Genomic DNA, 10,799 nt, shown 5'->3' on the forward strand with positions numbered 1-10,799 from the left:
CGGAAACTTTCGGAGCGAGGCGGAGGCCGTCTTTCCGCCTTCCCGGAGGGGTGGAGGTGGGGAGGGCGAGGGGCAAACGCCACGCAGAGGGGGGAGAGGGGGAGAAAAAGGATCAGAGGGGTGGAGGGGTGGGGGGATTGTGGGGGGGAGAGAAAACAGGGTTACAAGTTTCTGCAATGGTGGCACCGCGCACACACGCCGCCCGCCCGGCCCCGCGGCGCCCCCGGCCCCTATTCCTCCCCTCTCGGCACCGTTTGCCAAGCCCAGGAAATAGACTCAAGACCCCACCAGCCCGAGGGGCTTTTCCTACCTCGGAATCAGAGGAGCTGTTTTGATTTGTTTCTGATTCATTGACTAGAGACGATTTGACATCAGCTAAATCCCTCTCTGCCGAGGAGTTTTCGGAGCTCTTCTCCTCCTGCTCGCCCTCGTCTTTGAAGGAAATCAGTTCGTCGTTGGCGCCTAGGTCATCTCCTCCACCGCCGTTCAGCTGCGGCATTTTTTTTCACCCACCAGCAGCAATTTTGTAAGAAAAATGAAGGAGGAAGAAAAGCCAAAAAAAAAAAAAAAACCCCAAAAAGTTTTGCCCCCCCCAAAAAAAAATGTTGCAAGAAAAAGACGAGTCCAAGGTGAACTTTTTTTTTCTGCTTTGGGGTCTTTTTCTCCTGGGGAGGGGAAAGAGGGAGAAGGGGAGGGGAAAGGGGGGGAGATCTTCTGCACGCGTGAGTTTGGGTTTCTTTTTTCTCTCGTTCCCAAGGATCCGATCAATGTGCAAAAAAATAATAAATAAAAAAGGGGGGTAAAAAAAAACACACCAACAACAACAAGAAGTCAGATATAAAGAGCAAAGGGGGGGGAAGCCGAAGATACAGGAGGAGCTCGTGCCGCTCGGATTTGAGTGAGTTGAAGTTAGACTGAGAGCTTTTCAGTTCAAAGGCGGCGCTGATTGACAGATAGAAAAAGGGGGATCGAAATCCGGAGGAACGGAGTAGTCTGGGAGCGGAGATTATTGACAGGGCGAGAGGAACACACTCGCTTAATGAGATGCCGGGGGGCGGGTCCTTCCCGGTGACGTGTGCATAAATAAACAGCCGGGGTGGGCGGGGCGGGGGCGGCTAACAATGATCCTTTCGGGCGCCGGGAGAGGGTGGAGGGAAAGGAGGAGGAGGAGAGGGGCGGGGGAGGAGGGGGGAGAGAGTCGGAGGGAGGAGTGTGCAGGGGGAGAGGCCTGCGCTGAGTGGGTGCGAGCCCGCGAGTCTGGGCGAGGGTACAGGACTCGCTCCGGGAGGGGGGCGGCTTCGGAAGGACAATGCGGAGTGGGAGAGGAGGGGAAGGGGGTGGCGACCGAGTCGGGAATCCGAGCCGAGGAAGGCGGAAGGAAAGCCCACTTGGGGGGCGGGGATGGGGAGAGGCCCAGAAAAAGTGCACTTTGGAAATAGTAGAAATAAGTCTTAAGGAAGGGGAAAGGAGGAGAGTGCTGTGAGGAAGGGGTGGGGGGGTGCTTAGTGGTTAACCCAGCAGAGAAGTCAGCCACCCTTGGGCGGGGATCTAACAGAAGTGGTCAAAAAGAAAGATCAACGCTCCACTTTCAGAGAGCTTGGGGAAGTGGGGAGCCGGGCAAAGTTCCTGGTCATCTGCAGTGAAAGAAACTATTAGCCCACGAGGTCTTCCCTCCCCTTTTTGTGTATTAATAGTGAGTCATTTCATTAAATCTTAAGTCTCACTGAAATAAATATACCAAGATGACTTTTTACCCAAAAAACAATCCAAATACTGTAGTCTTAGGGGCATTAAAAATATCCTTAAGGAAAAATACGTGGTTCTTTTCAATGTAAAGTGTTGTGTTTTTTTTTTTTCCCCCTCTCCTTTGGTAACTGACGTTGGAGGTGGTAGGAAATGAGCTAGGATTCAAAGTCCTTTCTGCCTTTGGAGGTGAAAAGTTTGGGCGTTAACACCGCCAGGGAAAATAAAACTGAAAGTTCACCAACCCCTGGGATCGGTGGTGCTGGAGTCTTTCTCCAAGGGGGTGTGAAATGAAATCCCCAAAAGACGGGCCAAATAATCAAGATGTAGATGGCTCTGGCAGGAAATTGCTAACCGAGTTGATGCTGAAAGAGCTCGGGGAGGAGGTGGAAAACCTGGGGTTTGAGGCAGGTATTGTTGTTTTTAGGCACTCTCCTGGGGAGCAGATTTGCTACAAAATGGGGAATAGAATTATGTTAAAGAGGAAAAGGCCTGATTCTCCCAAAACATAGTCTTCCTGGATGTTGGAGCATGGACACTTATTGTCTTGCAAATATCCAATGAGAAGTGGGCCAGAAACTAAAACACGAAGAGAGGGACAAAAAAGAAATCAATAGGAATTAGCAAATTATCTGTTAGGAACAGTGTTGGTCCACAGTCCATGATATACTAAATTATCCCACCAATTCCTAAAAAAACTCACATTCATTCCAACTGGCCCATCAGCACCTAAGGTTTCCAAAAGAAAGCAAATTTACCATGTAATATTTAGAGGGTTTGGGTTTCAGCAAAACTGTTTTATAGGCTAAGGTCTCAGAAAGAAGACTACTAAAAATAATGATACCAAGATTGACAAGGCCAATGAATTCCCCTGCACTGGGAAAAATTCGCAACCACATTAGCACACTAAAGAGTAAAGACGAAGGCAAAATAAAATGGGGGGGGGGCTACAGAGGAGAATCACTGTAACTCCCAACTTTAATATTAATCAGAAAATCAGAAGTAGAGTGAGAAGGAGCCAGAAAAGAAGTAAAACAAATGTGTACATTTAATCAGACAGGATTGCATAGGATACAAAGCACAGGGCTAATTAGTCTCAGCAGGTAGGACTAACCTTCAGACTTCATAAATAAATAAGGCGGGCACAGTTTCTAAGAGGGAGAGTGGAGACAGAAAGGGGATTATTTCAAGACACCAAGTAAAAACATGAAGAATGAAATGCTTCACTGTTAAATCCATGTACAAATGGATTTAACAGTTTCCTTTTCGTAGGTCTTTTCACTTGGTTGCCTTTAGATTTACACATTTAGCGAAATGACCATAGCTTTTCACACTTGCTAATTGTCACCTGCATACCTAGAGTGCCTGAGTCTGTCTGTGTACAACACAGACTTTCCTAAAGCCTGTTTTAAGGGCTTATTTATTTAAACTGGAACACATTCATAGTAACTCAATTTTATGGCAATTTCTTTGTCCTGTGCGGTGGTATTTTTTTTTAAATCTAACCTTGATCTGAATTAAGTTGGATAATGAGGTCTTCTATGTCCTCTATAGGACTACCTGGATAATAAAAGCTCATAAATACACTGAATGCAAATTTTAAAGCTTATTGTTTTTAATGTCCTGGCCTGCATTTTTAGCATATGTAAATACTAACGGCTTTCTTCTGATGCTTAGTAACCTCATCCATTTTGGCATATCCTCATATTTCTCATTCAAAGGAAACTCTTGAATCTTTCCTTCTTTAAATCTCTGATTTAATTAAGCAATTAAAAGTTATTCCATGATAGCATATGTGCCACATTTGATTTCATTGCTTCATGCCATGAAAGGGTTGGGGAGACCTACAAGATCTCATAGGGTCAATAACCCCCAAGTCTCTGAAAGGGCTTCAGGTGAGGCCCAGATGGCAGGTGGGGGAGGGAGAGGGTGTGGAATTGCAATTGGCAAAAAGCAGGGTAATATAATACATTTTTTTAAGTCAGGTTGGCTCACAATGTGGACATGTATTTTATAGATTTGGTGTGGAATTTTAAACAACCGTTGGCTTGTGTCCCGGTGTGGAGGCAACTTCTCCCTCCAGATACTGAGGACTCCTAGTTTACGGGACCATGAGTTCTGCCCCAATAGCAGGGGGTTCGAAGAATACAGGGAAGAAACCAGACCAGTTCTGCCTTTGGCCTCAGCCAAGGGGTTTTGCATATTGGGAGGAGGGCAGGGTGGGGAAGAAGCTGTGACCTTTTTCTTGGGTGCCCATTCCTGGGGCCAGCCCAGGTCCTGAACTCTAAGGAGACTGCGCTTCAGCCTCTCTCTTCCTGCTTCTCCTCCTCATCCACTGCCCTTCTGCTTCTTCACTCTATTTTCTCCTCCCCTTCGGCTGTGCTTCTATTAAATCCCTGTGGACACGTGTTGATATTAGTAATCTGCATTTTTCCTTGAAAACTAAGGGAACAGGTCCCCTTTCCCAGAGATATTTCCTTGTTCATCCCTATTGGGGAGTGCGAAAGGAGGTTTCAGGTGATGCAAATCATTCTTCTGATGTTGGTTCCCTATGGGGGAGCCATGGCGGAGTGGTAGGTGCCCTCCAACCAATGAGAATATGCTTACTGGGGATGGCAGAAATAGGCCCAACGTTACCTCTGTCCTCTGAGAACTGTCTCACCTGACAGATGAGGTGGTTGGACTGGGTATTTCCCCGGGGTCCTTCTTGTACACCCAGGGGGCCCATGATTCCATAGTTTCAGCCCATACCCTAGTTATGCTAAAATGTTCACCAGCACACCAACAAAGAGGACAAAGCATGTTGGAAGTTCGGCTTTGGAATTTAGGAAAAACAAGGAGAGTCTGCTCAGATTCACCAGAAGTGGAGAAATACATGTTGACAAGCACACTCAGCTCCCCCAACCGCTCAGCCAGATTCCACTCAATGACCCTCAACAGTGACGTGTACATCTATGCGTGCGTGCGTGTGTGTGTGTGTGTGTGTGTGTGTTTGTTCTGTGCGATATTTCCTTAAAGACCCGGGTTCCAAGATGGATGATCTGCTACCCACTGTGTTGGACTTATCTATGCAGGGAGTGTGCTGACTGAGGGAAGCCAAAAAAAGAACCTGAAAACATAAGGAAGCTATAAAATGGGGAAATGTTTTGAAGCCGAAGTCCTGCTTCCACTGTGAGATTTTTCTGTTTGCTTTTTGTTCTGCGTGGGTGATGGTTCCTTATTTGGACCTTGAGGAAAGCTACTCCCTGAGCCAACATAGGATCACTAAAAATTGGACACCTCGGAGAGTTTTCAATTTTAGCAGAAGGAAGGGGTAGGCAAAAAAGGCCCACTTCACAGGCATCCTTTTATTTTCCCCCAATGATTCTGTCAAGGGACATGGAAAGGCACATCCCCTCTTTCTTGAAACCCTGAGGAACACTGTTCTGTTCTGGCATTTTTCTGAAGTGCGTGGCTTGATCACCTTGCTTCAGCTAATGACAGGTCTGGGAAATAAAGTGACAATAATGCCTGATGATCCAAGGGTTAATGGGGAGATGTATGCATTTGTACAGAGTTTCATCATCTGCCTTCATAAGCTGATCACTACTGCTATAGGCATTTGTGACAGGAGCAGCCTTTTGAAAGACATCAGTCCTCCATAAATATACCTTTCTTATTGACAAGATGTCTTTTAACCCTAATGGTAATGGAAGAAGGCCAATAAATGAAACATTTACTGCATAACTTGCCTTATTTTGGGGGTGGTGTACAATTCCTTTCTAGCTGTCTCTAGAAGATGTTTTCAGCCTAATTTGCTCCCTAGAAATTTCACTTGCTACAGTTATCCGTCTATGACGTCTTATTGCCTGAAGCCAAGTCTGCATAAGAACTTTCTTAAGATATACTTATCCTAATGCCAGGCTACAGGAACTGGGCTGCTTTATGCTGAATTATTTGTGCTACCCTGATATACAGGATAGAGACTCCCCAATAGTCATTGCCAAAGGGTAGGTCTAAATGTTTCTGAGAAGGGGGGAAAGGCAGAAAAGGGTGAAAAAAGTTTCAACTAGGTTGATTTGTAGAAGTCTTTAGAATTAATAATTGGGTCTGTATTTAACATATTAAAATGCCTGAGGTTTTCTTTTCCTTCTCTCTCTTTTTTTAAAATAGTTTCAGTGACCCCATCCTTTCTTACAAAGCCTCCTTGCTGGCCCAAGCCCATTGTTATGTTCAGAAATGTCATGCATATCCAAGCGCTTTCCAGAAAAACATGGGCATTTTAAACTGAGGCAAAGACAATGTCAGCCAGCATGGAGCACTCTCACAAGGTGGTTTACATCTGTCCAAGGGACAGAGCAGGTGAAATTTCAGGAAAGGACAATACCATTGTTCCCCTTTGTAACTTATCTAGGTGTGGGCTGATACACCTGCTTCTGGCCAAAAGGATCATGGGGTAAAGGAGGTGAAGGATCCAAGGAGACTTCCAGGTCTAGAGTGTGAAGATTTTAGGCTTGGTTCCCCACCCCCCCGCCCCCCACCCCCAGAATCCACAGCAGCTTTGAGCCGTTGTCTATCCTTGAGGAAGGACTAAATCTATGTTGATCGAATCACTTGAGACTAGACTGGAATCAGCTCCCCTTCTTTCCCCCTGGCAAAAATCCCAGTTGTTTCTCTAAATTCCAATGATATTCGTGGATTACATTTCCTAATGAAACTTTCATTTGAACAGGGAAAAGGAAGAAGGATAAGTGATGAGTTCGGGGTCCAGAGTGAGTTTGGATTGTGGGTTCAGCAAGAGCAAGGCTTCCAGTTGACTGTCATCTGGAGCAAACTCGGCTCTTGGTAGCCTGAGGGCACACTGTAAATACCTAGAGCAGGAGGGAAGGCATTAATCGTTATTTCTTAAAGGCTCCAGGATCCCGAGAGAGTGAGAGGTTACAATGACCTCAAAACCCCTTAAGAAGCACAGGTGCCCCTCCTAGCAACCTCTGGCTTAGAAACGTGGTCTTTCTCTTTGTGTGTGTATCCAGACACTGATTCTCCCACGCTCTCTATCGATGGTCCAGGTTCTCGATGTCTGTGCATAGCACAGGCACAAACATTCCTTGCTCCTGCACAGCCAAGGGCTCTACTCCTGGAGCAACCCAAGCCCTGGGCAGGGAAGAGCCAGCAGAGATGTCACCCATTCTCCCTTCTCCTTCCTGCCAGCGTTCATCAGGGGCAGGCAGCCTTGTAAGTGATGGTGCCTCTATATGCCCGTGAGACCCTCCTAGCCCTGCCAGGCCCTGCTGCCCACCCCCACCCCCAACAGCCAAGGTGATGACTCTTTAGAAGCCAGATGGGCACTTCTTAGGGAAGGATCTGCTATCGATGTCTTTCAGCCTTTTGTTCTTTGAAGGAACCCTGCCTACCCTCTGCATGAGAAGCATCTCTCCAATGTGATCTCCTGGCTGTTTATGTTATTTTCTGCTGGCTAAAAAACAGCATGTACTGTAGAGTTCTTTTTTAAAAAGTGAAATCGTTCATGAAAAATACTTGAAAGGATGTGCTCCAAAATGTCAACAGCACTTTCTTTTCTAGACGATGGAATTTTGACTTTCATTTTTACACTTTTTTATACTCTCTGGTTTTGTTTGGTTTTAACAACTGGGCATGGGTTATTTGCACAATCACAAAGGAAGATAATGCTTTTTTCTCTTTTCAGAAAGAAATGCCTTGACTTTCCTCCTCCTTCTCTCTTGTATACATTCCAATTCGCTCAAACTGGGGATATTTCGAGGTAGTTGTTGCTGACATTGCATCTAATATATAACTTTGAACCCTTGTCAAAGGTTCATACTTGAATTTCAAAGCACATCAGTGACAAAAGAGTCCATTTCATGCTTCTAATTTGAAAATTAATAATAAACCCCATCCAGGTGTGCCTGGGCGGCTCAGTCCGTTGAGTGTCTGGCTCTTGATTTCAGCTCAGGTCATGATCTCGGGGTCCTGAGATCAAGCCCTGCGTGGGGCTCTGCGCTCAGTAGGAAGTCTGCTTGAGATTCTCTCTCCCCCTCTGTCTGCCCCTTCCTCCCTCATGCGCACACACGCGCTCCCTCTCTCTCTCAAATAAATAAATAAATATTTAAAATAATAATAATAATAAACCCCATTCACCCAAAAGTTGCTCAGAGACCTGTCTGCAGGTTTTACGGTGGCGGCGGCAGCATCCTCTCTTTGTTAAAGGGGACTGTCTTTCTACCAACCCTTCCTCATACATTGTCGCACTTGCTGCTTGCACCACCTTGTGAAGTAGAGAGGGCAAATGTAATTATCCCCATTTTACAGGTAAGGAAACTGAGGGTCCAAGAGATGCAGGCTGACCAAGCATCCCCTGGCTGGTGATAGCCAGGCTGAGACTGGAGTTCAAGTTTCCTGATTCCTGAGTCCAGGTCTTTCTTTTGCCACTGGATCCCGGGTCAACCCAACAACAGGATTACCCTCATGACTTTTTCTGTGATACATTGGGGGTATAAAGAGGATCTTGGCAAAAATATAAATAGTTTCCTTTAAATTTAATTTTTTAAGAGACAGATGCTTAACCATCTGAGCCACCCAGGCGCCCCTAAAATATAAATAGTTTCCTTTAAAGTAAAACTCACACCCAGCCCTCAGCTACACTGTGGAGAACGTTTGTCCTCAAGGCCCAGCCACCTCCCCTGCACACACGCGCATGCACGCGCACACACGTGCACGCACGCACACACACACACACATACACATTCTTCTGGGATGCCCAGGGCTCTCTCCTCAACTTACCTCATTCCTTACATTCCCCACCCCAAAACTGTGCCAGGGTTTGTCAACCTGGGCACCAACGATGTTTCGGACTGAGTAATTCTTTGCTGTACAGGGGTGTCCTGTATGCTGTTGGCTACTGAGCAGCATCTCTGGTCTCTCTGCACTAGTTGACATTGGCAGTGTCTCCTCAGTTGTAACAGTATAAAATGTCTCCAGAAATTGCCATATGTCCCCTGGGGGTGGGGTGTATGGAGCAAAATCAGCCCCAGAGGAGAAGCACTGCTCTTTACCCAACGCCCTCTGTGCAGGGAATATGATAAACTCAATCATTTTAGTAAGTCATTTAGTTTTCAGACCATGTCCCCCTTCCTGCAGTCGACCCGGGGTTGGCTCAGAATGGTCTGGGGACTTTCTCTAAACTGTGGCATTTCCAGTCCCTGGTGAAAACCTATGCCCCACACAAAAGAGCATCTTGATCTCACCAGAAGTGTTCAAATCTTGGCTCTGCCGTGTCTGAATGTGTGCCCTGGAGCCCACCTAAAAATCATTCTGACTCTCTTTACTCATCTATAAAGTGTGGACATAAGACCTACGTCTGAGTGTTATCATTAGGATTCCATGAAATAATATGTCAAATTGCCTTGATTGCAGAGGCCTCCAATCAGGGCAGATTTTGTTTCTTGCCTCCCCTTTCCAGATGGAGATCAAATGCCCGGATTCAGCACAATCCTGGCACCATGAGAGGGCTCAGTAGGCCTTCGCTCTACACTGTTATTCTGTCCCTCCTAGTTACACCTCTCAAGGGTAGCTGGATTATACAGAGGAAAATACCTGCACTCAAAATGAACACACCTGGAATGGTGGCTTTCACACCAAAGACAAGCTGGACACTTGCAGGGAAGACTCTTTAGGATCTCTTTGTGGTGCTGTCCATTGGGAGGGGGCAGTCCCACTGTAAGAGTGTCCCCAGTCAAACTCCTGTCTCTCTCCCTCCAAGCAAATCCCTCCCACCCAGTTAGGGAGGGCAGCAGGACAGATTTCAAAAAATCCCCAAGGCTTGATCTCCATTGTCTAGTAATTTAATAACATGCAGCCCTTTGTAAACACTAATTAAGCAAGAGCCCTGCTCCTTGGTGAGGGAGGCGTGCCACCCTCCCACCCCAGGCCCCTGCTTTCAGAAAGGAAGCCACTGAGAGGTGGCCCCCAGGAGAAGTTGTTTGCCTAAGGCTGGCTAAAGAAGAAAGAAAGGAGGAAGCTAGGTCAAAAGAGAAGAAGTGGAATTCCAGGTTATAGGACTTCAGGGGTTTGGTCCAGTCAAGGCTGTTACTGGCTACTCTGGACTGGAGCATCTCTTTCAGATCAGGGGCTCTTCCATTTCTTAGGGGAGTGTGTCAGAGACCCCTTTGAGAATCTGAAGTTAGCTTTAGGATTTCTCACCTGCTCACAATTAAAATTGTGCAAATACGGATGCCTGGGTGGCTCAGTCCATTAAGCAGCTGATTTGGGCTTAGGTCATGATCTTAGGGTCTTGGGATTGAGCCCTGCACTGGGCTCCATGCTCAGCAGGGAGTCTGCTTCTCCTTCTCCCTCTCTCTCTGCCCCTCCCCCCACCATGCTCTCTCTCTCTCTCTCTCTCTCTCTCTCTCTCTCTTCAAATAAATAAAAATCTTAAATTTTTTTTTTACAAATACAGTTGACCCTTGAACAATGCAAGGGGTAAGGGGCACACACAATAGAACATGCACATTTAACTTTAGACTCCCCCCAAATTAACTATTAATAATAGCCTACTGTTAACCAGAAGCCTTACTGATAACATAGTCGATTAACACATATTTTGTATGTTGCATGTATTACATACTGCATTCTTACAATAAAGTAAGCTAGAAAAAAGAAAATGTTATTAAGAAAGCTATAAGGAGGGGCCCCGGGGTGGCACAGTCGGTTAAGTGTCTGACTCTTGGTTTTGGCTCAGGTGGTGATCTAGGGTCGTGGGATCGAGCCCCACAACCCGCTATGTGTTAAGCGGGAATCTGCTTAGAATTTCTCTCTCTCCTTCTCCCTCTGCTCCGCCCCCCACCCCACACGTGTACATGCTCTCTCTCAGATAAATAAATCTTTTTTTAAGATTTGGGCTAAGCAGGAGCCCAACGTGGGGCTCAGGTTCATAACCTGAGCCAAAGGCAGCTGCTTAACCAACTGAGCCACCCAAGCGCCCCTAAATAAATGAATCTTGAAAGAAAGAAAGAAAGAAAGAAAGAAAGAAAGAAAGAAAGAAAGAAAGAAAGAAAGAA

At 46.3% G+C, this 10,799-nt stretch overlaps 1 protein-coding gene across 11 annotated transcripts in view; it reads right to left on the reverse strand.

The window, feature by feature from the left end:
- TCF7L2 (transcription factor 7 like 2) overlaps positions 1-1,020 on the reverse strand; it is a 196,261-nt gene extending 195,241 nt beyond the window's left edge. For all 11 annotated transcript variants that reach the window (XM_025880679.2, XM_025880678.2, XM_025880677.2 and 8 more), the window contains exons 1-2: positions 311-1,020; positions 1-38 (exon numbers count right to left, since the gene is read on the reverse strand). In XM_025880679.2, the coding sequence (XP_025736464.1) occupies positions 1-38; positions 311-499 (227 nt within the window). In that variant the 5' untranslated portion in view covers positions 500-1,020. The remainder of the gene's footprint in view (positions 39-310) is intronic.
- Positions 1,021-10,799: the final 9,779 nt, after the last annotated feature.

Source organism: Callorhinus ursinus, unplaced genomic scaffold (genome assembly GCF_003265705.2).
Source record: "Callorhinus ursinus isolate GAN/ISIS: 27379988/994484 unplaced genomic scaffold, GSC_fseal_2.0 scaffold20, whole genome shotgun sequence".
NCBI classification, from domain to species: Eukaryota; Metazoa; Chordata; class Mammalia; order Carnivora; family Otariidae; genus Callorhinus; species Callorhinus ursinus.